Genomic DNA, 16,347 nt, shown 5'->3' on the forward strand with positions numbered 1-16,347 from the left:
AATAGTAATACAGTACATTGTATGTATTTCAATACATCCCTATCCTGTATAACCTGAAATAGTAATAGATTTATCCCAAGAATGTAACGTGAAATAGTAAGACATTGTACATATTTATCCCAAGAATGTAACGTGAAATAGTAAGACATTGTACATATTTATCCCAAGAATGTAACCTGAAATAATAAGACATTGTACATATTTATCCCAAGAATGTAACCTGAAATAGTAAGACATTGTACATATTTATCCCAAGAATGTAACGTGAAATAGTAAGACATTGTACATATTTCAATAATCCCTACCATGTTCCCTGACATAAGAATGTAATATTGTACATACTGTATTTGAAGAAAGTCTACTCTACAGTATCATATAGATACAACCTGAATCAGTTAAATACCTTGTACATATTTGCAGGAATGTTTACACACACACACACACACACACACACACACACACACACACACACACACACACACACACACACACACACACACACACACACACACACACACACACACACACACACACAGAGAGAGGGAGAGAGAGGGAGAGAGAGAGAGAGAGATCTTTAAAAGTGACTGTATATTGTACTTGTGTTGTTTTTTTTTGCATACATTTTTATATTTAGTATTTTACTCTATTTTATATTATCCAACATGTCATATTATACCAGGAATTAAAAGGGGGAAAAAAAACAGGTGTGGAATTTCTGTGTATGACTTCATTGTATTCAAAAGCCTAGACTATACTAAATTATTCATAATGCTATGAGGTGTCGTTTATTATACATGTTCATAATGCTATGATACTGTGAAACCCATGTGAGTCAGATACAGTAGGCTATTGGGCTTCCTTGAACCTTTTACATAGGTGATGTCACCTGTGATATCGCCTGTGATGTCACAGTGAGGTGTTAGGGGAACCACAGTTTCAGGCGTGACTTACAGACAGAGATACGCGGACAAGATGTGCCGGTTTTCATGGTAAACTTGCGCCCTACGGTATAGGCCTATATTATATACACACACACACACACACACACACACACACACACACACACACACACATACGGTATATATAAGATCCCTTATCTTAATTCATTTCAGGGAGCTGGCAACACCATTAGCTAAAGTTTGCTATTTTTTGTTAGCTTCACTCTCTTGGTGTTTAACTGCAGCTTTCCACAGTGACGCAAATCTTTCCTGGCAACACCGTCAGAGGGAGAAGCTCGTCATCATCACCGTTACAAATGTATGGAAAGAGCGTCTCGGTGAAAGTGTGCGTGAAGGTGTGTAGCTCTGTGCTGGAATCCAGGTCAGAGAAGGACAGCTTTCCTCCACTCCAGTCCAGTTGGACTCTGATCCTCCAGGGCTTGTGGTCAAGTGAGAGATCCCTCTGAGACCCTGGTGAGGAAACCGCTTTGTAAGCACCGGAACAGAACCCTATCTCCCAGTATCTTCCTCCAATGTATCTGTCCCTCTGGCAGGACTCTGATAACATCCCCAGCACCCAGCATCTGTTGCCTCCCACCTCAACATCCCAGCTGTGAGTACCCGAGTTAAAGCCCTCACGAGCCAGGACGTGGAAATTGACAAAGTCGTTGAACCTCTCCGGGTTGTCGGGAAGCCGCTGCTTCTCTCCACGTCTGACGCCGGTCAGGTCGTCAGACAGGACGAGTTCTGGATAGGCGGTGTTTGGGTCCAGGATCACCGGGGTGTAAGAGACAAAGTCCTTCATCTTGTGCCAGATTCTGAAGGTCAGGTTGCCCAGGTGTTTGGCCACATCTACCTGCGCCTCTGAGAGCAGCTGCGGGTCTGACAGTGAGCGCTGGACTCTTGCCATGGTGGCCGCGTAGTTCCGCAGGAATGAGAGGTCGTCGAGTCTCAGCTGATCCTCGGTGGCTTGGATGGTCGCCCTCCTTTTGCGCTGCTCCTCCTCAATCGCCTTTGCGTCTTCCTCCCACAGCGCAGCGATCCTAAACTCTTCTTGGTCTTGTAGGTACTGGCGAAGCTTCTTAAACTGTTCCTTTATCTGCCTTTCTGTGTGCTGGGCCTGGAACTCGATGTGTTTTTGTGTCAGATCGTCATTTGCTCTGACTTCATCGAAGACCCCCAGCTTCTTCATTAAAGGCTTCCGTGATTCCGCCAGTTCCTCTTTGAGGTGTCGCACAGCTTCGTCGATGGGTCTCAACTCATGCCCGGCATGTTTTTCAGAGTTCCGACACACAAGACATGCCGGATGTTTGTCATCCAAGCAGAAGAGAAGGAGCTTCTCGCCATGTGCAGCACAGAGAACATCCAACCTCAACGACGAAGGGCTCTGTCGTCTCTCCTCTAACGCGTTCTCAAAGTGTGTCAAAAGGCAGCCCATGTTGTCTGCCAGTAGAACCCAGATCTCCTCTGGAATGTCTCTTGAAGTGGACTGGCTGTGAGTTACAGAGGAAACAACAGTATTAGCATCAATCAATCTGTTTTATTTAGATAGTCCCCAATCATGACAAGTTATCTCAACAGACTTAACATGTAGCTACAGAGACCAATATTCCCTCATGAGGAAGCGCTCTGCAACGGTGGCAAGAAATATCTCCCTTCAACAGGAAGAAACTTTGAAAAGAACCAGGCTCAGTGGTGTAAAGTAACTAAGTACTGTACATTTACTCAAGTACTGTACTTAAGTACAATATTTTGTTAGAGTATTTCCAATTTTCAGTACTTTTAATTCTACTCCATTACATCTCATAGGCAAACATTGTATTTTTACTCCACTACAATAATTTGAAAACTTTAGTTAATAGTTGATAGATTTTGATTATTACAAAACATTTATTAACCAGTTCAGCCTTATGTACATTTTCGCCATTTGAAAATAGCTGATCTACAGTACAATAGGTCTGCCTCTTTTATACATTTTATACATTTGAAGTAAAACATTTGAGTACTTTTTTCCATCACTATTAACCAGGCTTTAACAGTAACATATTTGCGTATGGTATAGTATAGGGCACAATCAGTACGCAGAAATGCGCTGAAAAACCTTCAATGCCATGAGAAAGAACTAAAATAATATAAATGATAATAAATAACATATCTACTGCTGTGCTCACCTAATATTTGAGGAAGCTCAGCAAGCCAAGCACAGTCTTGAGCCCAACAGCAGATCTGAAGGCAGTTGTCTCGTCTCACCTAAGAGGTCCAGTAGAGTCAGCAGCTTGGCTGAGGATGCTTGGCCCACACCTGGTGTGGATCTGCAGGCAGTGGCAGCTGGTGTAAATGTCAGCTCGCTGGAGGTGGTTCTATGCCGGTTCTGTCCTATGCAGCACAACGCAATGTTCTTGTCACAGAGCAGGCCGTGACCTGCCTCACTCGGGAGACGTGCGGTAGAGAGAGTTTCTAAATGTGTCAATAGTGGTCACATGAAGAGACTTCATGACATCGTGTCCTTTCTAGTGAATGTGGGAGGAGCTAGTCATTCTCAACCTGTGGGCCACGAACCCCAGGGGGGGGGGGGGGTCCCCAAATTATTTGTTGACAGTGAAGTGACTGTATAAGGACTTATAAGACTTTGTAATACCTAAAAAAAAAGATAATTGCTGCATGAAAAGTAATTAACAAACTGTATAATAAAAACTGGTCAAACATTGTCCAAAAAGAAATGTGTGGCCTGATCTACAAGCTTACAATATTTATGTTTATGCCGATGCAAACAAAATGTAATGCCCCAACTTTTACGCTTACCAGTGTGTGTGTGTGTGTGTGTGTGTGTGTGTGTGTGTGTGTGTGTGTGTGTGTGTGTGTGTGTGTGTGTGTGTGTGATGTGTGCGTGTGTGTGTGTGTGTGTGTGTGTGTGTGTGTGTGTGTGTGTGTGTGTGTGTGTGTGTGTGTGTGTGTGTGTGTGTGTGTGTGTGTGTCAGTGTGTCAAATGTGATTATTTGATTGAGAAACAACAGGAGAGGTGGGACAGCAGTGTTACATCATGCCATGACCATTTGGTCCTAACAGTGGTAATCAATAGGACAGTTATGTGCAATGGTATCATTTGGTATGGGTTGTGTCATCATATCTATGTTTGTCCTTGTATCTACACTCCAGGCCAGGGATACAAAAAGCGATTTGTTGGTGCATGGTGATTGATTAGGTCATGATTGATCGCCAACATAAAAGCCTGGGTTTCCGAGGCTATGTCATGATCCTCTGTGATTTAAACTACCCTAAATTCTTTCACCATCCTGGACACATTTTAGTCTGGTTTCAGAACCCTACATAGCACAGAATCGGCACTGCTAAAAGTGCAGAACGACATTCTTCTAACTGTTGACAATGGATGCTGTGCTATTTTATTCCTCCTCGACCTTAGCACAGCCTTGGACCAACCTCAGCCACCCGTCTCGCCCAAGCAAACTAATTTGAACGGCTCAATCACCAGGTTACTTATCATATCCACCCAGAAACTCCTTTCAGTTTCCCCTTCAAACTTCGTAATGAAAGGTGTTCGGCTTTCTCCGTAGCCGCACCTATACTCTGGAATAATCTCCCACTCCACAAAAAGCTTAGCCCCTCTATCGAAATCTTCAAACCCAAATTGAAGACGCACCTTTTTACCTTGGTGAAAATCTCTCGTCGGGGCCTGGCGGGGGGTCGTTACGCCACTGCCCATAACCAGTGTGGTTGTCGCAACGCGAGTCACATTTGCAAATTACAGTACAGTATGACGTCTATGACATCATACAGTCCCTCTTATGCCTTTTATGTCAGATGTCAGTCATCTCCATATTTGGGAAAATATGGCCACATTTTGGCCACACCTAGTTATACCCCTAACATGCTACTTAAAGCATATTTTTGGGAGTTATAATTCCCTCACTTTTGTTTTCTCACTCAACTATAAACAGTGCCAATTTAAGGACTTTTTAATGGCGGCCGAGCTTCTAGTACCTCTAAAATGACAAATTAAGCATTGTCCAAATTGTCAAAATTATCATCTAATCAGGCTTTTATGAACATCCTGGACAGATTTTAATTTGCTTGATTCAATATTTAGATAGTTGATGTAAATGATTGTAACGGTAGCGCCACAGATCACGTTCAACCCAAAGTCAACTCAAACAAAGGGTCAAACTCGTTCCTCTGCTATACAACCAAAATGTGGAACGCCCTACCGAAGGCCTTAAAGGAGTGTGGTTCCCTAGCATTGTTTAAAATCACCCTGAAAAACCACTTTCAGGCGGCAGCCGTTCGCAATTGGCAATAACAAACCTAGCCCAGCCTCCCCTGACCCTTCTCTGTATTTACCTATATTTTTTGGACTGTTTATTTTTTTTAATTTACTTTTGTTTTTACTATATCTACTGCATAGTTCTGTGTTCTATCCGGCTGTCGTTCAATGTTATATGTCATTTTATTTTAAAATATATTTAAATCTTATGCATTCTATGTATAGCATCTAGTACGGATGCCCCCCGAGCGCCTGACTAGGAAGGTCCTCGATGCACGTCCCACTGGGAGGAGACCCCGTGGCAGACCTAAGACCAGATGGAAGGATTATATCTCCAGACTGGCCTGGGAACGCCTCGGTATACTCCCAGAGGGAGTGGAGGAAGTTGCGCAGGATAAGGAAATCTGGAAAGTCTCAGTTGGAACTGTTACCCCCGCGACCCGATTCCGGATAAGCGGTTGAAGATGGATGGATGGATGGATGGATTCTATGTATGTATTTAATGCAAAGATATTTTCTTCTATCAGTGTCTTAGCACATAGGGTGTATAGTCCAGTGTCATAAAAGTCTAATAGTTACGTCTTCAACCTGTAAATACGTCAAGAAGCTAAAGACGCTGGTCTGGCACTCCTGGTTCACTAGGATGGGGTTCAAATCCCTGCGGTGTCCTGCTGATTGCACTTACAGGAATGTTGATTTGAGGCGTTGGTCATACAACTGTATTCATTTTTCTTTCATTCTAATTCTTCTGTCCTGGTTCTATATCATCTATAAATTGTATGTAGATTTGTGCATTTATAGATATATAGAACACAGAATGTATAGCTCTAGTCTAGAACATATAGAATCTAAAAAACAGATCTAGAACACATAATTTATAGATCTAGAACACGTAGAATTTATAGATCTAGAACAAAGAATCTAAAAACCTGATATTTTGTCGAAACTCAAGATTTTCCACCTTTTTGTCAAAGTCCTCGAAGACGACCAAAGATGTCGTCAAAACATTTGTTGTAAAGCTCGTCGAGACGAACGTGTGGATGTGTGACACATTGCTATGCGATCCCTGGGACCCCACTTTTTTAGCAATGTTTTGCTACTTTCTCCTTAATTTCAAAGTGTGGCAACTCGAAAACCAATGGGTTTTAAGCACACATCTTTTAGTATGTTGTATAGCTCTTTGAGACGAACGTGTGGATATGAAATTAATTCATTTTTTTTCAGATTGTCTTCAAAACCCCCAAAATGACATAAGACTATAGTAAGTCGTCAAAACATAGATTTTAAGTCTTAAATTTCCGATAGTGTTTATCTTTTGGTATGTTGTATAGCTCGTCAAGACGAACGTGTGGATGTGTGACACATTGCTGTGCGACCCCTGGAACCCTACTTTCTTTCGACAAATGCAATCCTAGATTTTTCAAAGTGCGATAACTCGGAAACCAATAGGTTTTAAGCGCCTGTCTTTTAGTATGTTGTATAGCTCTTCGAGACGAACGTGTGGATATGAAATTAATTAAAAAAAAATAGATTGTCTTCAAAACCCCCAAAATTACATAAGACTATAGTAAGGCGTCAAAACATAGATTTTAAGTTTTACATTTCCGATAGTGCCTATCGTTGGGTATGTTGTATAGCTCGTCGAGACGAACGTGTGGATGTGTGGCACATTGCTGTGCGACCCCTGGAACCCTACTTTTATTCAACAAATGCAATCCTAGATTTTTCAAAATGCGATAACTCGGAAACCAATGGGTTTTAAGCGCACGTCTTTTAGTATGTTGTATAGCTCTTCGAGACGAACGCGTGGATATGAAATAAATTAATTTGTTTCAGATTGTCTTCAAAACCCACAAAATTACATAAGACTTTTATACTAAGGCGTCAAAACATAGATTTTAAGTCTTACATTTCCGATAGTGCTTATCTTTTGGTATGTTGTATAGCTCGTCCAGACAAACGTGTGGATGTGTGACACATTGCTGTGCGACCCCTGGAACCCTACTTTCTTTCGACAAATGCAATCCTAGATTTTTCAAAGTGCGATAACTCGGAAACCAATAGGTTTTAAGCGCCTGTCTTTTAGTATGTTGTATAGCTCATCGAGATAAACGCGTGGATATGAAATTAATTCTTTTTTTTTAGATTGTCTTCAAAACCCCCAAAATTACATAAGACTATAGTAAGGCGTCAAAACATAGATTTTAAGTCTTAAATTTCCGATAGTGTTTATCTTTTGGTATGTTGTATAGCTCGTCGAGACGAACGTGTGGATGTGTGGCACATTGCTTTGCGACCACTGGAACCCTACTTTTTTTCGACAAATGCAATCCTAGATTTTTCAAAGTGCGACAACTCGGAAACCAATGGGTTTTAAGCACACGTCTTTTAGTATGTTGTATAGCTCTTCGAGACGAACTCGTGGATATGAAATTAAGTGCGACCCCTGGAACCCTACTTTTTTTTTCGACAAATGCAATCCTAGATTTTTCAATCATCTATCAGTCTGTCATCTATCAGTTTTCATGATACAGTTTGATAAACAACATGACAGATAGATCACTATCTGACAGCAGGTTGATAAACAACATGACAGATAGATCACTATCTGACAGCAGGTTGATAAACAACATGACAGATAGATCACTATCTGACAGCAGGTTGATAAACAACATGACAGATAGATCACTATCTGACAGCAGGTTGATAGACAACATGACAGATAGATCACTATCTGACAGCAGGACACCGCAGGGAATTGAACCCCATCCCAGTGAACCAGGAGTTCCACACCAGTGTCTTTTTAAGGTTGTCTTAACGTTGTTTGTGTTCTCTTTCTATTAGAGGATACTATGTGTTAAATAAAGTAGCTCTATATTGTTATAGTAATCATTGCTATAGAGTGTTTGTTCGATAACAGTGTTAAATAGTTCTATATTGTGACAGTAATCATTGCTAGAGTGTTTGACCAGTAACAGTGTTAAATAGCTCTATATTGTGACAGTAATCATTGCTAGAGTGTGTTAAATTATTAATTAAGTTAAATAAGTATGGATATATATAAATCCATAACCAAAATAAAACAGAGACCAAAGGACTGTATATCTTAGATTGCTGTATTTGAAGAGAGGCAGACAACCATAGTTGTAGCTTTCTAAATCTCTCTCTCTTCCAAGATGGAAGTTAACATGTATATAAAGAGTACAGTTATGACCAATGTTCCCTCTAATTTTTTTTCGGTCTGAGCAAACACTCCAACCTTCTGAGCACAACTTGAGCACTGATGAGCAAATATGTCGAGTGCACGAGTGTATACTGCGTCAGTGCGTCAAGTCATGTCAAGTTATGGCTTATTCAAATTTAATTACAGAATAAGTAATAGCGGTTCGACTACTGTTAATAAACTGTAGGCTACTATAGGACAGTTAAATTTAAAAAGACGGGGGAAAAAGGGTTTTATATCAATTAGTATTCAGTATTAGGCCTACAGACTGATTTTCCCCCTGGGGATAATAAATCTATCTATCTTATATATATACACATGTTGACAACATGTTGTGTAAATACAATACAAACAATGGGCCTAAATATGAGTCAAAATAACAATACATTGACATATTGACATTAACACATCTAAAGAAGTGTCATTATTATGAATAAAATACAGTCCAAAAGCACTATGTGTAGCCTACTGTATGTGCCAAAGTGCCAATGTAAGCATGCATGCGAAAATTTGGTATAGGCCTACCATTTCACACTCAATTTAAATTAACACTGGCTTTTGACCTTGTAGATTGCTTTCCCAAACATTAAATCATAATATGACCTAAGCTAGCCCATAACCTTACAGAGAGGTGGACTCTCTCCCTAAGCCAATTTATATTTTTTATAAAATCAACAAGTTAATTTAACTGTGTGGGGTTCCATTTGTACACTCTGAGTTACATAAGGGTCCATTTGGTTCCTAACTTTTGCTGGGGACCCCTGGAACTACCTCAAGATCCCCGGGGGTCCCCAGACCCAATTTGGGACCAATCCATTACAGGACTGGACACTGGAGTTATTTTTGTTACTGTAACTCTTCGTGAAGGTGAGACGCCAAGCTCGTCAGCTCCAGAGAAATATAGCAGTTTATAGAGTTCATACCTGGAAGCTGGATGGAGGAGTAGTGTACTGTAGGTCTAATCTCTGCTGTGCACAGGAGGGGGATTTCTTTATGAAACTGCACATTAGCAACCATGGTCCTTGAGCTTCTGATACGCGAAGCAAAGCACATGCGTTTGTTTTGTTTTGGTAGCCTTCCCTACAGCCACGCTGTTGCTTTATGACGGCAATAAAACAATTTAGTCCGAAGAAGTTTCTGTCTAGCACACATGCCTGCGTGCATGTGTGTGTGTGTGTGTGTGAGAGAGAGAGATAGAGAGAGAGAGAGAGAGAGAGGAGGGGGAGGCGAGCGAGAATCGAGTCGAGTGACGGAGACAGAGCGAGAGCGAGAGCGAGAGAATTTGGCGAGAGGGGGGAGGCAGCCAAGGCACCGAAAGTGAGAGTGAGAGAGAGAGAGAGAGAGAGAGAGAGAGAGAGACAGACCTAGCGCTGCCTATGTTAAACATTGCAGGCAGACAGAGTCTGAGTACACAAAATAATCAACTGCTGCGTTTCACAAATCTATTGGTGTTAATCTGCCGTGCGCTACGAAGATTTGTCGTGCGCGACAGCGTCCTGAGTTGTGCGCGGGCGCGCATGCGCGCAGCTTAGAGGGAACATTGGTTATGACAGTATAAGATCGTGGGACTCATTCATTTGTTCCCAGATCATAACAAGGAAGACAGTGACACGTAGTGTTGGTCATTTTCCACTAGTGACATACAGTATAAACCAAAACATGATTATAGTCATGGCAACCAAAGTTACCATGACCTGTAATCTATTAGCCTGAACCTACAGTATCCGACCAAAATGTGGTCCTATACTGTAAGTTCAGTTCATAATATATCTTATATGGTCATATGAGCTTCATACACAAATCACAGAATTATGTATCATAATTCTACCTAACAGAGTGTTTGTTCAGTAACAGGGTTAAATAGCTATATATTGTGACAGTAATCATTGCTATAGAGTGTTTGTTCAGTAACAGTGTTAAATAGCTCTATATTGTGACAGTAATCATTGCTATAGAGTGTGTGTTCAGTAACAGTGTTAAATAGTTCTATATTGTGACAGTAATCATTGCTAGAGTGTTTGTTCAGTAACAGTGTTAAATAGCTCTATATTGTGACAGTAATCATTGCTATAGAGTGTTTGTTCAGTAACAGTGTTAAATAGCTCTATATTGTGACAGTAATCATTGCTATAGAGTGTTTGTTCAGTAACAGTGTTAAATAGTTCTATATTGTGACAGTAATCATTGCTATAGAGTGTTTGTTCAGTAACAGTGTTAAATAGCTCTATATTGTGACAGTAATCATTGCTATAGAGTGTTTGTTCAGTAACAGTGTTAAATAGTTCTATATTGTGACAGTAATCATTGCTATAGAGTGTTTGTTCAGTAACAGTGTTAAATAGCTCTATATTGTGACAGTAATCATTGCTACAGAGTGTTTGTTCAGTAACAGTGTTAAATAGTACTATATTGTGACAGTAATCATCGCTATAGTGTTTGTTCAGTAACAGTGTTAAATAGTTCTATATTGTGACAGTAATCATCGCTATAGAGTGTTTGTTCAGTAACAGTGTTAAATAGCTCTATATTGTGACAGTAATCATTGCTATAGAGTGTTTGTTCAGTAACAGTGTTAAATAGTTCTATATTGTGACAGTAATCATTGCTATAGAGTGTTTGTTCAGTAACAGTGTTAAATAGCTCTATATTGTGACAGTAATCATTGCTACAGAGTGTTTGTTCAGTAACAGTGTTAAATAGCTCTATATTGTGACACTAGTAATCATTGCTATAGAGTGTTTGTTCAGTAACAGTGTTGAATAGCTCTATATTGTGACAGTAATCATTGCTATATTTACTTCAGTAAAAGTATGAAAGTAGTGGCATCAACATAGTCTTAAAGAAACTGACACAAGTAAAAAGTACTCATTTTGCAGAATGTTCTATTTTAGAAAATAGTCCATCACAATTGGGTGATAGATCGACTATTTTCTTAGCCAAGTTGGGTTATATTGACTACAATCTTGGGTCATTTTAAACAAATAATTGGGTCCCAACAGCAATGTGTCACATATCCACACGTTCGTCTCGGCGAGCTACACAGCATACCAAAAGGTGGGCACTATCGGAAAATGATGACTTAAAATCCTTTGTGGGTTTTCAAAGATTTTCCCAAGATTTTTGACTTTGGACGATAGACTCTAGGCAGGGTTACTCGTGCTAAACGCCCTGGTTCACTTCATCTTCATCACATTCTGATGTGTGGACATCTTGGCTGACTTTGATTGATTTAATTACTTGCATGCATTTATTTTTTTAGGAAAAACACATATAGAGCAGGTTTAATATGCATCCATCTGAAAGAAAGTTTCACCAATAAAGATTGTAGAAAGCAGATTTGATTTGAATGTAATATTTGATCCACTTGAAGTGAATACTGTAATAGCCTATTATTCTTTCCTTTATTTCAACAAGCAACACAGAAAAAAGTAATCAATCAAAAAAATATGTCCATTTTTGGGTGTAGTATCCTTTTAATCATAAATCCACAACACAGCAGTTAAGTGAGTAGGAAAAAAGGAGTAAGTATTTACATCTAAAGTCGTCACAGTCACAGTTTCATACCCATGCTAACAAAGTTGAGAAGGTTTGATAATTGATACAGTACAAGAAATGCTTCTTTGCATCGTCGTACAAAGAAATCCCTTCGTAGTAACCAGCTGGACTTGTCAATGATGCAAAAAAAAACAAAATAATAATAACAACAATAATTATTATTATAGTAGCTATAATAACAATAAAAATATGATAAAAAGGAAGTTGTATATGTTGGCTGTTGTCATCGTCTAGGTTTAAAAACACTTTTACATCAGAAAGTACAAGGCAAGACAATTGAAACACAATCTATACAAGGTTCCCCTTCAGTTTCCCCTGTACACACTCTGTACACACTTAGTGCATTAACGACTTGTGATTTCTGCAAGTCGACTCGACTCAGCAAAAAGCTGAGTTGAAGTCGACTTTATCGTTTGATGACGTCATCGCATCATACACGACCCCCCCAATTATTTTGGGGGGGGTCCCCAGATGATTAACTTAATGTGACACATTGTTTTCTCACTCAACTGTAAACAAACCAACATAAAGTTTAAGTGTATAGAGGGTATCTGCACATTTCTAAAGTGACAATTTAAGGACTCTATAATAGCAAATTAAACATTGTCCAAATTGTCAAATATATAGAGGCAGAAATTGTGAAAATAGCCGATCTACATGCATTGTGAGCATGTAGATCTGCTATTTTCACAATAGAAAGTATATATATATATATATACACATATATATATATGGTGGGAGTCAAGTTGTGTAATGAAGTCGACTTGTCGACTTTTTCGTTAATGCCATACTCTGAATATCAGCTCCCTCGCTTTATCCACCATAGTATTTACAAGAAAAAAGAAAAAGAAAAACAATTTCCAAAAGACATCTAACAAAAGGGAATAACTGTGTTCAGTCCATGAGTGTTGGTCTGTCTCTGTTCTATCCAATGTTTGGAGAGCAACCCTAAAATCTCTAGAATGTCATTGTTAAAACACATTATCTTTACAACAGTGGGTGTTTATTTTGAACATAGGATTGAAATAAACAGGTACCATCTCTTTGTAACTTGCAATTACAATGAGCCACAGTGTTTTATCTTATATAAAGTACTGACATTCACAGTACATGTCATGTACCATGTTCATTAAAATGTTGCTTCTACCACTTTGTGTGGTCACATGTTCAGATACTGGATTCTGATTGGCTTAAAACAGTGGTAAATCAGTCAACAACCTTGAGTTGGCTCATGGACCCCGCCCACTGTTGTGTTGCAGTTGTAGCATTTCCAAGTTCCAATTGTGTTTTATTTCATTTATATGGTAGATGTGGTAGAAAGATCTACAAGCTCATTGGAGTTTGTAGATCTGCTATTTTTACAACGTCTTAAACATGTTTTAAGACGTAGTGACATTTATTTGATTTTATTTAAAATTAATTCCCTAAATGACTTAGAAATACCTTCGATACCTTCGAAAATAATGGTGTTAGTGAAAAAAATGAATTGATAATTAAGAACAAAATGTAGGAAACAAAAAACAAAGAGGTATTGAGTCTTCTTTGAGGGATTCTATTGACTAGACGTGACAATCTTTCAGCTCTCATGTGACCATTTGGCTGATTTGAAGCCAAGGCATTTTAGAGAGACCTAAAAATATCTCAATTCAATCAAGTCAGGCGAGGACCGCGAGGTGAATGGGTAATCCAATCACATAGCCACCATGTATGTGTTAAATATCGCCGTAGAAATCATTGGTAAATGATCATTGTATATTGACCCTGATTTAGTTAATTCAACTTCATTTAACTTCAGACTGTCATGGTGTGCGTTCGGAAATGCGCACTCAATGCACTGGTGTGCCATGTTGTTGTTCGTTTATTCGGTGCACTTGGTGCGCTGTCGTTCGGAAATCCAGTGCGCGGCGCACCGGTGTGCTGAGTGCACGCACTCACCGACCCTACTCAGAAGATGGGGTTTGACGGTGTGGTGCGTCGGTGCGGTGTTTTGATTGGTTGGTTTGTATGGCGGCGTCTGTCTCGCACTTCTCAGCTGTGAACAATGGCGTAGGAAATGATAACAAAATGCACCATTTGCTGCTCTATTGGTCCTTTGGGATTTATTGTTACACACGCATCAACGTGTAAACTAACAGCAGGTAGGCCAATGTTATGAATTAAATTACGTTAGCAACTGCTGCTTTTAAGAACGTTTTCCGACTGAAAAGCACACAGTTGCCTCTTATCTGGTCGTTCGTAAACTTGTAAGCCACACTGAATGCACTCTACCACCCACTGCACTCACTACACTGAGCACTCACCCGGTGCGCATTTCCGAACGCACCCATGGTTTTCACACTTACAGTCAAAAAATAACGACCGGGAACAAGAAACATTTATCATGCTCCGGGAGCGTTGCCATATAAGCATTTATATTGATTCCTTTGAGTAAGGAAAAGGCCATACACCGGGATAAACGGTATAAATAGTTGAGCATGGCTGTCGAGAAAAAAAACACAATTAAAAAAAGAAACACTGAGAAAACGAAACAAAACTAAAAACAACACATTGTCTATTCACACTCAAAGACAACAAACCACATTTCAGGTCAGTGCTTTTAGTGAAATAATGCCCTTGCGAGTAAAGATACGTCGGGTCTGTTCACTGAATCCTCATCATCATCATCTTACCCACCAGAGTTCATATTGTGTCCAGGATGCACTGCAACAATAACAGAAACATAATATATTGCATTGTATTTACAGGTGGTTATAAGAAACCCAACGAGAAAACCATTCAGTGATTCACCATAACTAACGAGATGGGTTGTCATTTCACCCTTTTCTATTTTTCCAACCCTGAAAACCAGAGTTCTGTCAAGGCAATTCAACAGAACCCTGATTAGGCTATTATGCAATAGCAGCCATTTTGGAGAGAAGCTGGGGTCTCTTCTTACTTTGTTCTCAGGTGTTACCAATAATACTGATGCTCCATTCTGGTCAAACAGAGTCTGTCAGGTCAGGGTGCTGAACCTGATATTCTACCACTTTTTGTGGTCATATGTTCAGATACTGGATTCTGATTGGCTTAGAACAGTGGTAAATCAGTCAACAACCTTGAGTTGGCTCAGGGACCCCACCCACTGTTGTGTTGCAGTTGATTGTAACTAAATAACCTTGCAAGTTGCAACTGTGTTTTCTTTCATTTATATGGTAGAAGTGGTAGAAAAGCAATTTACCATTCGAGGGTTGTGCGTTGTTTCAACCCTGAAACAGTGGTAAATCAGCGAACAACCCATTCCCTCTCATGGTAAATGGCTTACATAGCAAACATGCATGTTGGCTCCCTGGAAACACTCTGCTACACCAGTGGGTCTCAAAGTGTGGTCCAGGGACCCTTGTGGTTCCTTGGGTGTTCCAAATGACACCTTAAAAGGTATATAACTCTGAGAATGTAGTTTACAAATGGAACCAAATGGACCCTTATGAGTCCATTTGGTTTCATTTCAGACCCCAATAACTCAAGAGTTATGGGGGTCCTAGAAATAAAAGGTTTGAGAACCACTGTGCTACACTAAACGGAACAGAGCCTTCGTTAGTATCATTGCACCCTTGAAGGAAGTGAGCAGAGACTCAACATCTCTCCAACATGGCTGCTGCGTACATAAAGCCTATTGCGTCTTGTGTTGGCCGAAAGTACATAATAATGCCTCCCGTGGCATTACTCAGCTAGGCTTAGTAGAAACATTCTAGTCTACGGATCCTCTTTATAGTCCTCATCTTTGCACAGTTCAGTTCAGATACATTGATAGGGGGGTAAAAGATAGTCCGTTGAATTAGGTCCAGTGTTTATACAACAACAGTGGCTGAAGAATAAGAAAGTGCTCGCTCAAAAACCCTCAAAGACTTCACAGTTAGTCCACACCTGACACCTCTGCCATCGAGGCCAAGTCCTGCAGCTACTATACTCATTGTACGTGACCGCTATGATTCCAATTCAATTCCAACCGAAGAAATGATCACTGCACATTATTCCAGTAGTTACAGGTTTAGCTAGTTTCCCACAGTCCCAAGTTATAATGGCGGCTTTCACTTCAATTATCATGCATACAAAAAGGGTACCCTGATATAAATGTGGATAATTGTTATATAAAACTTTCTATGTACATTTCCTATATAAATGTCATCCCATTGTTAACCACTCGCGCCCCGATTTCTATTCTTCAATCGCATAACGGTGCCACACGTTGAAAAGGGCGAAAATAGCCTAATCTACAGGTTCTACATTGTGAGCTTGTATATTGGCCATTTTCTTTTCAACGCTTTGCACATACCTCTGGATTTTGTTTATTTTATTTCTCTTTAATGCTTTAG

General features: G+C 39.9%; 1 protein-coding gene across 1 annotated transcript; it reads right to left on the reverse strand.

Moving 5' to 3' along the window:
* Nucleotides 1–1,173: 1,173 nt before the first annotated feature.
* Nucleotides 1,174–15,914, reverse strand: LOC308280866 (nuclear factor 7, brain-like; the record flags this gene model as incomplete). The annotated part of the gene is made up of 3 exons (XM_080755181.1): nucleotides 1,174–2,405; nucleotides 3,189–3,314; nucleotides 15,899–15,914. The coding sequence occupies 3 exons, from the start codon at nucleotides 15,912–15,914 to the stop codon at nucleotides 1,174–1,176; spliced, it is 1,374 nt and encodes a 457-aa protein (XP_080611307.1).
* Between the last annotated feature and the right edge of the window lie 433 nt (nucleotides 15,915–16,347).

Source organism: Nannobrachium achirus, assembly GCF_963921795.1.
Source record: "Nannobrachium achirus genome assembly, contig: SCAFFOLD_427, whole genome shotgun sequence".
In the NCBI taxonomy this organism is placed as follows: Eukaryota; Metazoa; Chordata; class Actinopteri; order Myctophiformes; family Myctophidae; genus Nannobrachium; species Nannobrachium achirus.